Genomic DNA, 18,068 nt, shown 5'->3' with positions numbered 1-18,068 from the left:
CTTTTGTTTCTGTCTGTTGATATTTACTATATGGGAGTTCAGTTGAGTTCAGTCGCTCAGTTGTGTCCAACTCTTTGCCATTGCCTTCTCCGCCTATATCCGAAGTATATACAAATATAGGTAAGTCCTGATATATATTATATATACATATATTCTAATACATATATACATATCATATTGGTGAAATAGGCAATGGCACTCCACTCCAATACTCTTGCTTGGAAAATCCCATGGACGGAGGAGCCTGTTAGGCTGCAATCCATGGGGTCACTAAGAGTCGGACACGACTGAGCGATTGCACTTTCACTTTTCACTTTCATGCATTGGAGAAGGAAATGGCAACCCACTCCAGTGTTCTTGCCTGGAGAATCCCAGGGACGGGGGAGGCTGGTGGGCTCCTGTCTATGGGGTCGCACAGAGTCGGACACGACTGAAGTGACTTAGCATATCTGTTCATCTGTTTTTCTGACAGTGCCTGACTAGCACAGTATCCAATCAAACCCCTTCACCTGTCGTTTTAATATTGTATATGTGGAACAGGCCTGACCAGAGATATGTAGAAAGGCTGAGCAGAGACCAACAACTTAAAAGACATTCTTCCCATTATATTGTATTTCCCAGTTGTATGGTGCCTTTCTTGGAGGTTCTCAATGTGGTATGTAAATATTAATTCAGTCTTCCTTCTGTCCCCTTGGGAGGCAGGAAGCCAGTATTATTTCACAGACAAAGAAGCTGAGTCCCAAGGGTTAAATGCCTTGCCCTGGTCACATAACTACAGGCAGTTAGGGATGCTGGGAATGGGGCTTGGGGTTAGGAATCCCTGCCTGGTGTCCCTTGGCTCCCAAACAGAGCCTTCCTGAAAGATAATTCTGTGTTCAAACTCTGTGGGAATCTTGTTCTGTAACAGGGAAGTTATGGGACTGCTGACATGCCACATACATTGTCCTTCCCCTGCAAGTTCATAGAGTACATTTTCAGAAGGCAGGTTTAGGACATGTAGGCATTGTCTATAATAGCTTCAATCCATCCAATCTGGGGACTGATATTTAGCCTAAACAACCATTCCGGTGCTGAATCCATGGCAATTCTATCAGGAGAAGATAGAAACGAGGGATGGACTCTTGATAGACATCTCACTCTATAGTTTTCCATGTCTGCATTTCAGAAAAAGAAAGCTAAGAGTGGAGTTGACAAGCATCTCTCAAGAATGCATCACTCTGTTAGGTGTTAAACCCTGCACTCATATTTTTTCCCTCTCTGTCACAGTGAAGACTTGGCCAGATCCCTTTTCACAGTTGGCAAAACAGAAACAGGGGGACTAGTTGATTTTTCAAGAAGCTGAGCTAAGGGTCTAAGAATTCCTGTTGCAGTTTTAAGTCTATCAAACCAAATCCCCACCATCCTCTCATGTAAGTTTCTAGATGCCAAATGGAAGTGGTTAGGCATAGACTGAGCATCTTGACACTGTTGTCAATCACATGTACGTTTCAACAAATAACTTGCAACATTTCCCTGTCAACTGCCATGTGTCAGCCTATTCTAGGCTCTGGGGATACAGAAGTGAATAAAACAGAGCATCCTCCTTTTGGGGGGAATATCCACCAAAAGTCAAATCAGTGCCATCAACAGGTTGGGGAAAGAAAGGCTTGCCTTGGAAGACACAGCCTTTACCTGGGGAAGAATGGCTTGAGAACCTTGTTCATCGTCCTCTGAAACACCTTCACTTTAGTCCATGGAACTGACCACAGTTAAGAGTTAGCATGGTGGGGCTCAGATGAGTCTCTAAGGAACCAAGTTCCCCTTTATATTTCAGAGCATAACCAACCCTCAGACTGAGAGCAAGGTGGGTTTCATTGACATCAGTATCACATTGTTCCCTTTCACATCAGTGTCCTTGGAAGCAAATGGAAATAAGCCACAGTTGAGAAGTGGAGAGAGGGTATCTGTGTGAGTATTCTAATACTGCTCTGACTTTCCCTGAGATATTGTCAAGGAGCGGTTCTTTCCCACAGGAAGTGAAGTCTCCCGGGGAGGTAGTAGAAGCCATGCAGGCGGAATGGGACACAGTTCTTAAAAGGGAAGAGCCCTCCTGCTAAAGAGAAGACCCACAGCTGGGTGCACTCTCTAGACTGTGAATTCACACACTGTGTATCCTAGACCAATTCTCACCTCCAAGCACTTGCCTGAGTCCTCAGCTCTTCAGTACCTTTCCTGAGAATGTATGAAGCTGACTGAATAGCACACATGGGAAATTTCATTAAGACCCAAGCATACAGACCACTGTGTGTTTTCAATTTGCTGGTTCAGTGTTTTTGCCAGCTACATAGAAGAGTTAAAATCCTGTTGGAAAGCTTGCTGAGAAACAGGCTCTTATTCCGAAGGAAGGGTCCCACAGGATTTTTGGCTTGATGGGACACTGTGATGACTGTTGAGAAATGAATAGAAAAGTTGGAAGCAGTTCGGGGATTCTTTACTGTGAAAGCATTGGAATAACAGGGTTAATAAATATAACTGAAACATAAATAATACTAGATTGCAGCCCCTTTTATGGCATCAGGAAAAAGTCCAACAGGTTCATTTATAGCAAAACCCCAAAGGCATCACAGTTAGAATGTTTTTTTCCCCCTGATTTTTTTTAGTTGCCTTCTGCACGTATTAACCTTTCTATCTGTGTTCTCATTGCAAAGGCATAATGTGGTCAGTATTTCAGCAACTTCTACCTCTAAGATAAAGTACATTGCAGAAGAATATCTTTTTTTTTTTCCAAATTTTCCATTACTGACTTTTTTCCATTTAAAAATTCTATGACTTCCTGCCAGTGACACTTCTTTACACATTACAGCCTTTTAAAATAAGCTTTCTAAATTTGAATTTTCACTGAAAATGTGAAACTTAGCACCTGTCATTGTCATATATATATATATATGTATATATATAGACATAGATATATGGAGAAGGCGATGGCACCCCACTCCAGTACTCTTGCCTGGAAAATCCCTTGGATGGAGGAGCCTGGTAGGCTGCAGTCCATGGGGTCACCAAGAGTCGGACACGACTGAACGACTTCACTTTCACTCTTCACTTTCATGCTTTGGGGAAGGAAATGGCAACCCACTCCAGTGTTCTTGCCTGGAGAATCCCAGGGATGGGGGAGGCTGGTGGGCTGCTGTCTATGGGGTCACACAGAGTCAGACATGACTGAAGTGACTTAGCAGCAGCAGCAGCAGCAGCAGCCATATATATATATATATATATACACACACACAATGCAGTCTGTAAGATATATGTAAAATATAATATATAAAAATTATATAGAGTCCCTTGAAATAAAGAATTCCAATGGTTTCAGATGACCTGGTGTATTTTCTCTCGTCCACTACTATGATATTCATCTGAAATTCAATTATTATTATAACTGCAAGAAATAGAGGACTAGGATCTTGCCTCCGGGAGCTCCCATGTCAGTACTTTTATCCACCTTCCCTGGTCTCATGCTCCCTTGAGCTCTCCTTTCTCTTTCATCTCCAACTTTCTATTCTTTTTTTATAGTGTTTTTTCTAAAATATTTTCTCATTACCTTTTTTCTGAAGTATGTTTCATCACTTCCATTCTTTACTGTATAATCTTTTTCAGAAGACCAAGTACACACTCACGTCCTCTGTGTTCAGGTGCTGTTTGACGGGGCTATCTCTGTGTTTGACTCACATTTCCATATTCCACAATATTACCACATGCCAGGAGAGGCAACCATTTTCCTGTCTGCTTCTCATTTTGACCCACGCCACACCAAAATGAAGCAAAGGGAAGGGTCGCAGACAGACCACTGAATGCTTTAAGATGCTGGCCTTTTAAAATTACATTTCACGTTTTCCAAAGAGGAGCCCGTGCATCAGAGCTCTGGCCAGTCATTTGGCTCCTTCTGCAGGACACAAAGAGCCACAGGCTGGGAAAATCAGATCTGATTTAATGAATCTGATTTAATCTGATTTAATTCAAGGGGGCCACCACATACCTAGAACCACTCTGAATAAACCGTTTCCTGCTGTCAAAATTACTAACCCAAAGCAATCTACAGATTCAATGCAGTTTGTATCAAATTACCAATGGTGTTTCTCATAGAACTAGAACAAAACAGTTTACAGTGTGTGTGGAAATACAAAACACCCTGAAGAGCCAAAACAATCTTGAGAAAGAAGAGCAGGAGCTGACAGGATCAGGCTCCCTGACTTCAGAGTATACTACAAGCTACAGTAATCAAAGGGAGTAGGACTATACAGTGGAGAAAAGACAGCCTCCTCAATAAGCAGTGCTGAGAAAACTGGACAGCTACATGTATAAGCATGAAATCAGAACCCTCCCTAACACCATCCACAGAAACAAACTCAAAATGGATTAAAGACCAAAATGTAAGGATAGACATTATAAAACTCTTAAATGAGAACATAGCCAGAACACTCTGCCACAAATTATAGCAATATCTTTTTTGACCCACATCTTAAGAGTAATGAAAATAAAAACAAAAATAAGCACATGGGATCTCATTAAACTTACAAGCTTTTGTACAGCACAGGATATCATAAACAAGAGAGAAGAAAACCCACAGAATGGGGGACAATATTTGCAAATGATGCAACTGACAAGAGATTAATCTCCAAAAGATTCAAGCTTTCCAGGAGTCATGTACATATGTGCGAGTTGGACCATAAAGAAGCCTGAGCGCTGAAGAACTGATGCTTTCAAACTGTGGTGCTGGAGAAGACTCTTGAGAGTCCCTTGGACAGCAAGGAGAACAAACCAGTCAATCTTAAAAGAAATCAACCCTGAATATTCACTGGAAAGACTGATGCTGAAGCTCCAATACTTTGGCCACTTGATGCGAAGAATCAACTTATTGTAAAGGACCCTGATGCTGCGAAAGACTGAGAGCCGGAGAGAAGGGGGTGACAGAAGATGAGATGATTAGATGGCATGTTTGATTCGATGGACGTGAGTTTGAGCAAACTTTGGGAGATGGTGAAGGACAGGGAAGCAAGTCGTGTTGCAGTCCATGGGGTCACAAAGAATTGGACACGACTGAGCAACAAAACAATAACATGCAGAGGTTCACAAAGAAATGTGACTGTAGGGGGTGACTACAACTGGGGGTTGGTATCAGTCAGTTCAGTTCAGTAGCTCAGCCGTGTCTGACTCTTTGTGACCCCATGGACTGCAGCACGCCAGGCTTCCCTGTCCATCACCAACTCCCGGAACTTATTCAAACTCATGTCCATCGAGTCAGTGATGCCATCTAACCATCTCATCTCTGTCATCCCCTTTTCCTCCCACCTTCAATCTTTCCCAGCATCAGGGTCTTTTCCAGTTAGTCAGTTCTTCAAATCAGATGGCCAAAGTATTGGAGTTTCAGCTTCAGCATCAGTCCCTCCAATGTATATTCAGGACTGATTTCCTTTAAGATTGATTTGTTGGATCTCTTTGCAGTCCAAGGAACCCTCGAGTCTTCTCCAACACCACAGTTCAAAACATCAATACTTCGGTGCTCAGCTTTCTTTTCAGTCCAACTCTCACATACATACATGACCACTGGAAAAACCATAGCTTTGACCAGACAGACTTTTGTCCGCAAATTAATATCTCTGATTTCTAATATGCTGTCGCGGTTGGTCATATATTTTCTTCCAAGGAGCAAGCATCTTTTAATTTCATGACTGCAGTCACCATCTGCAGAGATTTTGGAGCCCAAAAAGATAAAGTCTTTTACTGTTTCCATTGTTTCTCCATCTATTTGCAGTGAAGTGATGGGACCAGATGCTACCTTAGTTTACTGAATGTTGAGTTTAAGCCAACTTTTTCACTCTTCTCTTTCACTTTCATCAAGATGCTCTTTAGTTTTTTTTCACTTTCTGCCATAAGGGCAGTGTCATATGCATATCTGAGATTATTGATATTTTCCCAGCAATCTTGATTTCAGCTTGTGCTTCATCCAACCCAGCATTTAGCATGATGTACTCTGCATATAAGTTAAATAAGCAGGGTGACAATAAACAGCCTTGACATACTCCTTTCCTGATTTGGAACCAGTCTATTGTTCCATGTCCAGTTATTGTTTCTTGACCTGCATTCAGATTTCTTGGATGCAGGTCTGGTGATCTGGTATTCCCATCTCTTTAAGAATTTTCCAGAGTTTGTTGTGATTCACACAGTCAAAAGCTTTGGTGTAGTCAATAAAGCAGTAGATGTTTTTCTGGAACTCTCTTGCTTTTTTGATGATCCACTGAATGTTGGCAATTTGATCTCTAGTTCCTCTGCTTTTTTTAAGTCCAGCTTGAACATTTGGAAGTTCAAGGCTCACATATTGTTGAAACCTGGCCTGGAGAACTTTGAGCATTACTTTGCTAGCGTGTGAGATGAGTGCAATTGTGCGGTAGTTCGAACATGCTTTGGCATTGCCTTTCTTTGGGATTGGAATAAAAACGGACCTTTTCCAGTCCTGTGGCCACTGCTGAGTTTTCCAAATTTGCTGACATATTAAGTGCAGCACTGTAACAGCATCATCTTTCAGGATTTGAAATAGCTCAAGCGGAATTTCATCACCTCCACTAGCTTTGTTCATAGTGATGCTTCCTAAGGCCATGACTTCACATTCCAGGATGTCTGGCTCTAGATAAGTGATCACACCTTTGTGGTCATCTCGGTCATGAAGATCTTTTTTGTACAGATCTCCTGTGTATTTTTGCCACCTCTTCTTAATATCTTCTGCTTCTGTTAAGTCCATACCATTTCTGTCCTTTATTGTGCCCATCTTTGCATGAAATGTTTCTTTGGTATCTCTAATTTTCTTGAAGAGATTTCTTATCTTTCCTATTCTATTGTTTTTCTCTATTTCTTTGCACTGATCACTGAGGGAGACTTTCCTATCTCTCCTTGCTATTCTTTGGAACTTAGTATTGAGGAGGGTATATCTTTCCTTTTTTCCTTTGCCTTTAGCTTCTCTTCTTTTCTCAGCTATTTGTAAGCCCTCCTCAGACAACCATTTTGCCTTTTTGCATTTCTTTCTCTTGGGGATGGTCTTGATCACTGCCTCCTGTACAATGTCATGAACCTCTGTCCATAGTTCTTCAGGCACTCTATCGGATCTAATCACTTAAGTCTATTTGTCACTTCTACTGTATAATCATAAGGGATTTGATTTAGGTCATACCTGAATGGCTGCAAAGAATGTAATCAATCTGATTTCAGTATTGACCATCCGGTGATGTCCATGTGTAGAGTCTTGTCTTGTGTAGGTGGAAGAGGGTGTTTGCTATGACCAGTGCGCTCCCTTGGCAAAACTCTATTAGCCTTTGTCCTGCTTCATTTTGGACTCCAAGGCCAAATTTGCCTGTTACTCCAGGTATCTCGTGACTTCCTATTTTTTCATTCCAGTCCCCTACAATGCAAAGGACATCTCTCTTGGATGTTAGCTCCAGAAGGTCTTGTAGGTCTTCATAGAACGTTCAACGTCAGCTTCTTCAGCATTAATGGAATTACTGGGAGTTGATATACTACTTAATAAATGATAGGGAGTAGGCAAAAAAGGCATCTTCTGAATAACAGGTGACTTGAACGAGGCACTTATGGGAGAACAAATAACACTTAGGAAGGATAAATGGTACCTTAGGAGGATATATAGGAGTTAGGGGAGTTTTGTGATAATGTCTGTTTGGTGCTTTTTCCAAAAAAAAAAGTCTTCCAAGACTTTTTCCACAAAGCAAAGCAAAAATAGATAGATTGGTAGATAGGTAAAGATAAGGTGAAAAGTCTTAGGCAAATCTTATTTACCCAGAGGAACTTTCTCTAATTTTAACACTGTCTCCAAAAGTAAATCAAAATTCAATTAAAACTGACTGAAATGCATTCCTTTCTATAGTTGAATAATACACAGCTTCTTTCTCCATTCATCTGTTGATGGACATCTAGGTTACTTCCGTGTCCTAGCTACTGTAAGTAGTGCTGCAATGAACACTGGGGTATATGTGTCTTTTTGGAATTTGCTGTATGATGCAGGGAACCCAAAGTTCGTGCTTTTTGACAACCTAGAGGGGTGGAGTGGGGAGGAAGGTGAGAGGGAGGTTCAAGAGGGAGGGGCCATACGCATACCTATGACCAATTCAGGTCAATGTTTGGCAGGAACCATCACAATATTGTAAAGTAATTATCCTCTAATTACAAATAAAAATTATAAAAAGTTAATTCACTTAAAAGGCAAAAACTCAGGCAAATCTTATTTCTCCATGAGGAAAGGCCTATGAATCTGTGCTTAAAGTTACATATAGTAAGTTTTATGCCACTATTAACAACTGTAACACATCAAAACATTGACGGAAGCCATAACAGCTGTATCTAAATCTTTAGGTCTATATATAGTGATAAAAACTGGAAAATACCAAAAAGCTATCAATAACACTACTAAATATTAATGACAAGACTGGCTCTTTGGGTGCTGTTTAAACAGCTGGTATTAGGGCTCAGTGTAAGTTTGTAAAGGGCATCCCTGGTGGCACAAATGGTAAAGAATCCACCTGCAATGCACGTGACCCGAGTTTGATCCCAGGGTCTGGAAGATCCCCTGGAGAAGGGAATGGCTCCCCACTCCAGTATTCTTGCCTGGAGAATTCCATGGACAGAGGAACCTGGTGGGCTACAGTCCATGGGGTCGCAGAGTCAGACACGATTGAGTGACTAACACTATCACTTAGAATATGGAAAACTCAACAGTGCTGATACTTAAATCTGCTAAAAAGTAAGTTAGATGCAGAGAAACATCACTTAAAATGCTATATAAATTTTCATCATACACACATAATACAAAAATATTTTCCTTTAATAAAGATTTTCTCATCATGTTTAATGGGAAACAACGAAATGGCATGGAAATGGTCCAGTAGAGAAACTTTTACTGTTTATCTTTCTGAATCATGTATTTTTCCTTCCAAATCTGTATATCTTGTTCTTCTGTTTACAAAAGTAGGTCATCACACACATTTGACCCATCTGTAGATCCCCGAGAAGACACTCTAAAGGCATCAGATGCAAACTGAGCATCAACTGAAAGAAAAGGAAAGAATTATATTCTTTACCTAAAACACTTGGGTTAACTAAGATTAGTAAACAAACAAAAAACCCTGAGACCTTTCCTAGTATTCTGAAAAATGAAATATATCTATAGATGACACAACACAAAATACTAATCAAGAGTACAATTTTCTAATCTGCTTATGGTCGCATGTGGGGCTGAGTATCAGAGCTCCTGGTTTTCTCATTCTTCATTCATGTACTCAGGCAATTGAATTGATGAATACTCATGTATTCATGCAAAGGTTCTGTGACAAGCGCTGGAATTACAAGATGAAGGTGACCCAGTCCACCCTGAAAAATGATATGCCCTAAACTGGAAAAACAGACAAACAGGCAATTTCCATACAGAGTCACAAATACTAAGATATAAAAGACGGCACAAGGAACACTCTGGAGGGGAAGCCAGCTTTGTGTCAATACTGCCAGCTTTTTGGTGGAGGTGACATGTATGTAGCTACCTGAAGGACGGGAAAAAGTGCAAGAGACGGAGGGGAGAAGCCCGTACAGAGACCGGAGGTGAGCAAGCAAATGTGTGGGGTCCTACACAGTCTGGCTGGTTAGATGCAGAGCTAAGCGGCAGAGTAAGCTGGTAAAGAGATAAGGCCAACTACTTTGGCAGGACCCAAATTGACGTGGGTGTTTGGAGCATTTCCTGAGGGTAAAAGATAAACTGGTGCTGTATCTAGTGACAGAGAAATTTTAAAGTCACCACCAAGTGACAGCTACACAAACGTGACTGCTCGAGTCTGGGTTTCCTAGCCTTAACCACTACCAGACACTTGAGAAGCTGATGAGCGGCACGTTTTCTGAGAATCGTGTCAGGGTGTAGGAAGACAGCTCCACAGGGATGGAGGAAGTAGAAGAAGGATACAGCTAGAAATAAAAAGAAATACACAGACCTTCAGAGACTGTTTTTCAAGCTATGGTACATGATGGATAAATGGAGAAGGATATTTTTCACTATGACTGCTCATGCTTTCACATTTTTCATTAGCTATGTATATAAAACCATATTTAACACAGCATCTGTTATCCAAACAATGGCAAGAGACGCCATTTATTGTTTACCGTGTATTTCAGAAATCAATGTCTAAATTTAATTCATACATTTTGGCAACATACCTTCTCTTAGTGCTCTAGCTATACTCCTGTCCAACTCCCGCCGCATCTGAAATAAGTCAAATATTTATCTTTAAGATAAACAAGTTATATGTTTATAACTTATTAAATGTGACTTTTAAGTAATACTTTTAGAGACTAGACCTAACCTGAAGACTACCTCAGTAGAAAAAAAATCACATAAATAAAAGAAAATGAATTCCTACTTATTCTGCTTATAGATAACACAGAACATATATATGGAATGCTATTTAGATTAATCTGATAAAAAGTACAATAAATATCAGTCTATCGAGTACACATAATTTCAGAGAATTAGGGAATGACCCATAATCCTCGGAATGACCCACAAGATTACTATCTTCTCCCCTAAAAGCTCCTGGCCTAAATATGTACTTCCGAGACTTTATTTTGATTTCTAGGTGAGGATCCTGTTCAAATGGAGGAAGTAGTTTGAGTCGAATGTTAATAAGGAGAACACATCTGTGATTTTCTTTAAATTTTTCCATTTAACGAAAACACAGAAAGGTGAGAAAATTATATACAAGAAATCAATGTGCCAGCAAGATTTAATTCTGAAGACGTTTAGCAAGAAGGATTCTCTCATCAGTGTTAGTTTCCAAACTACGTCCCATAGAAGGGGAAGGTCCCCCAGGCGTCACTGCAGGGTTGAGGAACAGAGAAGTCACAGCTGCAGGGGCTCTGCCCACTCTTGAGCTAAACGGTTCTATACTTGTCTCCACTTTATGTAACACGGTTCCACGCAGAAGTTTTTTTTAGAAGAAAGGTTGTTTTCTTTGCAGAAAAAACTTTTGTAAGATATGAGAATCATTGATTTACTCAAAGTTCCTAACTCTACAAAAGAAGTAACAAAGCCAGTGGCATTCTTACTGAGTCCTGTGCCAGCTACTTCCTCAGGTTAAGGAAAAACACATAGATTTTTAACTATAACATGGACAAAATGAATATATAAATCCTTCTTATGTAATTAAACAATGCTTGTGGCATGACATGACTTTCTAACTAAATTATGTGCTTTAAATGCATAAATAAGAATAACTCAATATCAAACTCCTATTTGTAGCAGTTGATATAGTTAATTTAGAAAGGATAAATATTTTTTAAAAACAGGACAGGGAACTTGAAGGAGAAAATCTTTATTTGAATCAAGCAGGCCAAAACTGAAGAGATTCGTCTTTAAAAGGATGTTCATTTCCTCCAGATAAAACCTGGTAAACTAAAATCAGTCAACAATGAATTATCCACATTTTGGGTTATTTAGAACAAAATTTAAAACACGCAACAGATCTCTCTTTACTGTCTACTGCTGCTGCTAAGTCGCTTCAGTCGTGTCTGACTCTGTGTGACCCCATAGACGGCAGCCCACCAGGCTCCGCCGTCCCTGGGATTCTCCAGGCAGGAACACTGGAGTGGGTTGCCATTTCCTTCTCCAATGCATGAAAGTGAAAAGTGAAAGGGAAGTCTCTCAGTCATGTCCGACTCTTTGCAACCCCATGGACGGCAGCCTACCAGGCTCCTCTGTCCATGGGATTTTCCAGTCAAGATTACTGGAATGGGGTGCCATTGCCTTCTCACTTGTGTTTAGGGGTAGATAAACTGCGGTGGGTGCAGCAAAGCTCGGAAATGATTATGAACCACTGCCAAAGTGAAATCAATTAGAAAGTAAGTCAAACATCTTAAAGTATACTTTCAGTTACTAGGCAATAAGATTTCATTTCTAAAGCAGAATTTCAATGCAGCTTTTCAAGAAATTTAAAAAGTATCTCTTGAAAATGAGAGATCTAGGATAAAAAAATCATTAAATGTCTCCTTGATTAGCACAGTTAATGACGGCTTTTACTTAGTGTGCATAAGTCAAATAAATAACTCAGAAGTTCACCAAATTACAAACAAGGATCATTAATATCAGAAATCTGAAACCCAGTGGAAAAAAGATAATAGAACTAACCTTGGTCAAGTAAGTCTCCATGCTATTATTCGAAGGGCGTGGAACTGAGGTAGAAAACCTTAAGTTTGCTCTTGGAGTAAGATTTCCGTTGAGCACTACAGGATTATTGAAATTTCCAACACAAGGGGGCTCCAGGACTGGCCTCGTGCTAACAGTGTTGAAGAAAGATCTGTTCTGCTGCTTCTCCACCTGAAGTTTGGCACTGACCACTGCCAGCCTCTGATGAGTCCTGGGTAAGATGGAAAACACCAATTTCATTCATGTTTCCCTAAATTATCTGCATTTTTTAAGTTGCCATATAGTAAATGGAATTCCCATTAAATTATTTGAACACTGAAAACACAGAGCAGACCTCCTGTAAACAATAACAGTTGTAACCTTGCTCTAAAGAAGTACACATGTGTCTGGGGCTCCTCAAGTAACAAGGCACAGTTGGGAGAGGAGAGAAAGGGCATCAGAGAGAAAGGGAGGTGGTCTCACACGGACACCTGCTGCCTCTGGGACAAACCTGCCTCCAGGAAACAGTTCAGGGATGAAGAAACACCCCATCCCACAAAGCCACGTTCAAGTGCTTCCTTTCACCACCCTTGTATACATGTTTCACTCATGACCTCAGAGAAATTCAGCTTTTGGCTCTGAGGTATCACCTAGAGCCACAATCACAAGGGAGGACGAGAAAGTCAAAGGGTAAGGCTGAAAAGAGCTAAAACAGCCCCAGGAACAATTACAAGTATCCCCTGCTTTTCCAAAGTTCACTTTATGTTACTTCACTTCTACGAAGGGCCTATGTCAGTACCTGTTTTTGATGATCAAAAAAAAAAAAAAAATCTGAAGACAATTTCTGGTCTCATTTAAAAAGCCAAAACTCTAAACAGTGTTCAGTGTACGTTTTACAGTGAGAGGCATCGCACTCCCCAAGCAGGGAGACTGGCCGCACTGAGCTCCTTCCCGGGAAGCCACACCCCACATCTCAGCATCAAGTCGCCACAGCCCTAAGCCCCGTCTGGGAGCACTTGTGCTTCACTTGTGCATATTCATTTCATGTATCGACTAGCAGAATGTGTCCTCAGGTCCCTGCTTCTTTGCTTTATGCTGCTTTGGCTTATGAAAGGCTTCCTAGGAGCGCTCTGCTTTCAGATAGTGGGGAAGCCTGGACTGGGCACTGCCGGTGGGATCTGCCCTTTCCATCCTCCACACCCCTCACTCGGGTCACTACATTACTTTTAGCCACTTTGTGACTTACCCTGCCTCTAACCCATGTGTTCATTTCCCCTATTTCATAAGCACGCCTGTACATAGTGCGGGAAGCCTTGACACAGTGCTAACAGTCGGTCTTAGGGCGCCCCCTTAGCAGTGGCCAGCTAGTTAGCTTTCCCTTCCTACGAGTCTCACGTCCCCACTTGGGGAACACATGTATACTTGTGGCGGATTCATTTTGATATTTGGCAAAACTAATACAATTACGTAAAGTTTAAAAATAAAATAAAATTTAAAAAAATTAGGCTTTAGGGACAAATCAATGAACTAAATTTTGTTTCTGTGATTCTGTGTTTTGACTTACTTGTCTAGTTTATCTTCCAATGACTTTATGAGTTCACATTCTACTAGGTAGAGTTGCTTATATTTTTCCAACTCTGCTTTATTAGAATCTTCTTGCAAACTTTTCATTTTGGAGAGTTCAGATTCCAAGTCTTTAATTCTGACTTCCATCTGTTGAAATCCAGCTTGTGTCTAAGGCAAATTGAAAAAGATAACATTTTTAAAATAATCATTAACCTGGAAAATTATATTTATTCCCTTTAGTTTTGAGTCAGTGATTCAGAGAGCGATTTCAAGGGTGAAAAAAAAAAAAAAGAGCGGAAGTTTAAAACAATTATTGTTAATGTGAAGTGAATTAAATCTGAATTATAAAATTAAAGTGGAATCACTGTTACAGTAGTACTTATATAATCTGATAATGTAAAGAATAAGAGGATCAACTTAAAATTTTAAAAATTGAACAAGATAATTTAAGAATAATTCAAGAGGATGGTACCAGTTCTAAACCACAATATTTTCTTTTCTTCTTAATGGTCTTGTTTTTTACCAATTGGTCTTATAAGTAAAAGGATTCTCTAGTGAGAATCATTCTGAAAGGTCAATTTAGTGATAACTGTGATGGAAACTGAAATATTAAAAGGGAAAACAAGCGCTCCCCTTCCTTCCAGAAATCTACAAAACTAACTGCTCTAAGGGAGGCAGAGGAAACACCTACGCGGTACACATCCAAAATGTACTGTGCAGGGAGAGTGAACTCAAGCACAGGACAGACCAACAAAGTAATCTGCAAAACATGGTGACTTCTCTTAATTTCTCTACGAGATCCTGTCTCGCTCTTTCTTCACTCTCCTGTTGATATTGCTCTACTTGACCGTGTTCTATCATATTCACTTCTGTATGACTTCTGAGGGTCACTACTTCTTGTTCCAACTTCTTTCTCCTCTCTAGTTTTTTACATTTCTTTTGCACTAGTTTCATAGATAATAACTCCTGTTGAAAAACTTGATTTTTTGCATCCAGGTGCAGACCTTTTGAAGATGCAGTTTCCAGCTCTGCTGGAAAATCATCAGTCTTTAAGAATAAAAGGATACTGTTTGCTAATGAAGAAAGTGGACTGAGCACAGCCTAACTCAAACCCAGGATGAAATAAATACGATGGTATCTGTATTGTAGAATGTAGGACCAGGGATTACTCAGAGAATCAACACCCAGCAAGGGTGTTCACTTGTGCTGGTGACCACTTGGTTCTCCAGGTACAAGTGGGTCTCCCACGCTCAGCCCTGGGGGGCGCTCAGCGGGGCTGCAGCTGAGTGTGGGCAGCTGATGATGGTGAAGCTGCCCCTCCTGCTCTTTCTCCTGTGGCTGCAGCTCGGGCAGGAGCTGCAGAGAGAGCTCCCCAACTCTCACAGGTGGGCTCAGTTTTCCTTGTTTGGAAGCTCCAGCCTTCCCTGAGTGAAAATATTTTGAAAGCACTTGATTGTCTAAGATATCACTTTAAATCATGATATTGCTCAAGAAGCATTAGGGAGTAAAGCATTCTTTTTTGTGTTGATGGCAGATATTTGTGATAACACTGCACTTTTTAAAGGTGAAACTTTTTCCAAGTATTTTTCCCTTATTGAAAAAAAAATTTTTTTTTCTAATTAGTCTAAAATAACACAGTAAAGCAAAATTTGCCTTGGAAATAGACTTTGTCTTAAAACTCAAACAAGCATTTGACAACATAATAGAAATCTTGCTTCTGCTAACACATTCCAATTTTATGAAAAAATGATTTATATAAAAATGATTTCTCTCTCATTGCCCAAGGCTTCAGAGGCTAAAAGGAAAGGCAAAGGAGCGGGCAGGTGAAAAATGCAGATCAAGTTGGGATTTTGGCAGTTGGGATATGCCAAGAAGAGGTGTTTTTTAAAAATATTTATTAGGCTGTGCTGGGTCTTAGTTTCAGTATGCAGGATCTAGTTCCCTGACCAGGGATTGAACCCAGACCCCCTGCACTGTGAGCACTGAGACCCAGCCACTGAACCACCACAGAAGTCCCAAGGTTTTGGTTTTTGGGGGGTTTTTTTCCCCTTCAGTTTATGTATTTCGGTAAGGTGCTTTTCAGTCTCAGGACAATAGTTGTTATTTTGAGAAAGAGATTGAGTGAATTGGAGACTTGCCTAGATACCAATTTTAGGAAGACTTTGCAGAAATCAGATCAGCAGTGAACAGGTGGTGATTAAGTTGGGAAAAAAAGAGAAGAACAAATATTTAACAGAAATATTATCCTATTCTGGCAGAAACAGCCAGTTAGAGAAGAGTCTGGACTCTGCTCTCAATCTAGAAGGTCTTGATGGAAAGTAAGGAGTTTATAAACAATGAGATCAGGTTGCCTTTTGTGTTTATTAGTCCCTGTTCTACCATTATTTACCCAGGAAAATTTAATTCTGTTTTGATGACTCTTGCCTCTTATAGTTTTCTTTTTTCTTCAAATCCTCAAGTAAGAGAAGGAATTGGCCATGTGGGTGAGAGATGAGACTGGAATGTTTGCTGTGCTAATTCTCAGCTAGAGTGTGCTGGTGAAAACCCCAATCACTTGGGAAAGTTTATAAAAAAATTTACAAGCCTAGGCTGTTCCCTGAAGATTTTGATGAAATAAATCGAGGAAAGCCTGGACATGTGTATTTAGAAATATTTCCTTGAGATTCTGATACGATCCTTAGTGAAGAACTGTGGAGTGATTAAGGATAATTTCTAAGTGCACCTATCTCAAAAATAAGTAATCGATAGAAGAGTTGGAGTTTGATCAATGCTGGCTACTTCCATCAGCTCCCTCCTTTGCAACAATATTAGCCAGACTTTTTCCTCTGCCTCTGTGATTGAGAAGTTAAAAGGAATATTTTTGGCAAAATCTATTGGCTTGAATAATATAACTCCTTTTTCTTCCAACCACTAATTATTCAGTGACACTCCAAGAGTCTTTAGAGATTTGCTCATGGCGAAGTCACTTCGTCTGTAGAGTCTGACCCTTTAAGAATTTTATACCTTCTGCTATCAACCAGGTCATTAGGTCAACAGATGTTTGTTACCAACAGTGTTTTCCTGACTGCAGTAATAGTAACTCGTGAGCCTTCTTTTGGTGTCAGCAGGACAGACTCTTGCAGTGCGTGTGTTAGATTTGCTGAGCCCTGGCATAAGCAAGACGACAGCTTTAAACATCAAAACCCATGAAGTTAGTACAGATGGGGATTCTTTTAATGATTTAGTTTCAGCAGTCTTAGGAACTCATTATCCATTTGGTTAATAATCTGGGAGAATTCTAGAAATAGATTGTAGTTTTAACAAGCAGTGGAAACATTCTTAAAGTGGGAATTTTGAGTCTTGTTTTTTAAATTTATTTTAATAAAATTATGAGTCAACAGCAATTTTTATTACATATTGAGACCCACTTTTCTTGTGAAACACATGATACTAAAAGGAAAGCTTTCACATACAAATATTTGCTTTATGCCCACCTGTTTGGAAACGGCAAAACGTGAAACCACAAGTGGGCTACAGAGCAAATGTGGTCCTTGGATATGTTTAGCTTACCTACCTCCACAGACTGAGTCAACATTTAAAACTTGGCAAACTCATGCGGAAGTCTGCATTTCAGGCTTCTTGGAGAACTCAATCTGGTCCCCCTTGAGCCCATTCTACTGTTTGCTCTGCGTGTGGAGGCCGCCCCTGTTTGCTCTGCGTGTGGAGGCCTCCCCTTCTGTATGGGGCGTGTGTTCACAGGTTTGCCAGCCTCACCTGGCTTTTTCACTTACTCAGGCCACCAGCTTTCCCTCCATAAGCATTTGAGTTTCCAATTCTTGTTTTATAGTTTATTTTGATAACTATTTCAAGATTTTAAATACAGTCGAATTAATGTATAATTGATTTCATATTTTAAAAGAATTTCTTAAGGATGGGATTGAATTTTTCAAATTAGAATTTTAAGTTGGTTGTGGCAGTTTCACACTGAATGAGTCTCCCAAACACACAGGATTATGAGAGAGAGCGCAGGGAGAATTCACGGAAGAGCAACTCCCTGAGAAAACGCTGAGTGCATATTTATTGGTAACTTACATTCTGAAGGAGATCAGCCCTGGGATTTCTTTGGAAGGAATGATGCTAAAGCTGAAACTCCAGTACTTTGGCCACCTCATGCGAAGAGTTGACTCATTGGAAAAGACTCTGATGCTGGGAGGGATTGGGGGCAGGAGGAGAAGGGGACGACAGAGGATGAGATGGCTGGATGGCATCACTGACTCGATGGACGTGAGTCTGAGTGAACTCTGGGAGTTGGTGATGGACAGGG

The 18,068-nt window shown here is 40.3% G+C and overlaps 2 protein-coding genes across 3 annotated transcripts in view; one reads left to right on the top strand and one right to left on the bottom strand.

Annotated features, from left to right (window-relative positions):
* Positions 1-18,068, top strand: part of LOC113903637 (ankyrin repeat domain-containing protein 26-like) — a 221,593-nt gene that overhangs the window by 164,783 nt on the left and 38,742 nt on the right. The window lies entirely within an intron of this gene.
* LOC113903641 (ankyrin repeat domain-containing protein 26-like) lies at positions 8,840-13,979 on the bottom strand. Of its 2 annotated transcripts, none has more exons than XM_027560126.1 (4): positions 13,764-13,976; positions 12,203-12,431; positions 10,237-10,282; positions 8,840-9,084 (listed from the first exon to the last, which is right to left on the bottom strand). In XM_027560126.1, the coding sequence occupies exons 1-4, from the start codon at positions 13,910-13,912 to the stop codon at positions 8,996-8,998; spliced, it is 513 nt and encodes a 170-aa protein (XP_027415927.1). In that variant the 5' UTR covers positions 13,913-13,976; the 3' UTR covers positions 8,840-8,995. The 2 variants fall into 2 exon arrangements, with proteins under 2 accessions (XP_027415927.1, XP_027415926.1); XM_027560125.1 differs by lacking the exon at positions 8,840-9,084 and adding an exon at positions 9,559-9,987 and having other exon boundaries at positions 13,764-13,979.

This window comes from Bos indicus x Bos taurus, chromosome 13 (assembly GCF_003369695.1).
Source record: "Bos indicus x Bos taurus breed Angus x Brahman F1 hybrid chromosome 13, Bos_hybrid_MaternalHap_v2.0, whole genome shotgun sequence".
NCBI classification, from domain to species: domain Eukaryota; kingdom Metazoa; phylum Chordata; class Mammalia; order Artiodactyla; family Bovidae; genus Bos; species Bos indicus x Bos taurus.
Note: the sequence above shows the minus strand (reverse complement) of the source record. Positions and strands in the feature narration are given on the sequence as shown.

Excerpts from the sequence above, each read along its gene's own strand:
- LOC113903641 (XM_027560125.1), bottom strand. The coding sequence starts at position 13,912 with ATGGAAGTCAGAATTAAAGACTTGGAATCTGAACTCTCCAAAATGAAA. Across the intron at positions 12,432-13,763 it reads TTGGAAGATAAACTAGACAA|GACTCATCAGAGGCTGGCAG; the intron begins GTAAGTCAAAAC and ends CATCTTACCCAG. Across the intron at positions 10,283-12,202 it reads TGGAGACTTACTTGACCAAG|ATGCGGCGGGAGTTGGACAG; the intron begins GTTAGTTCTATT and ends GACTTATTTCAG.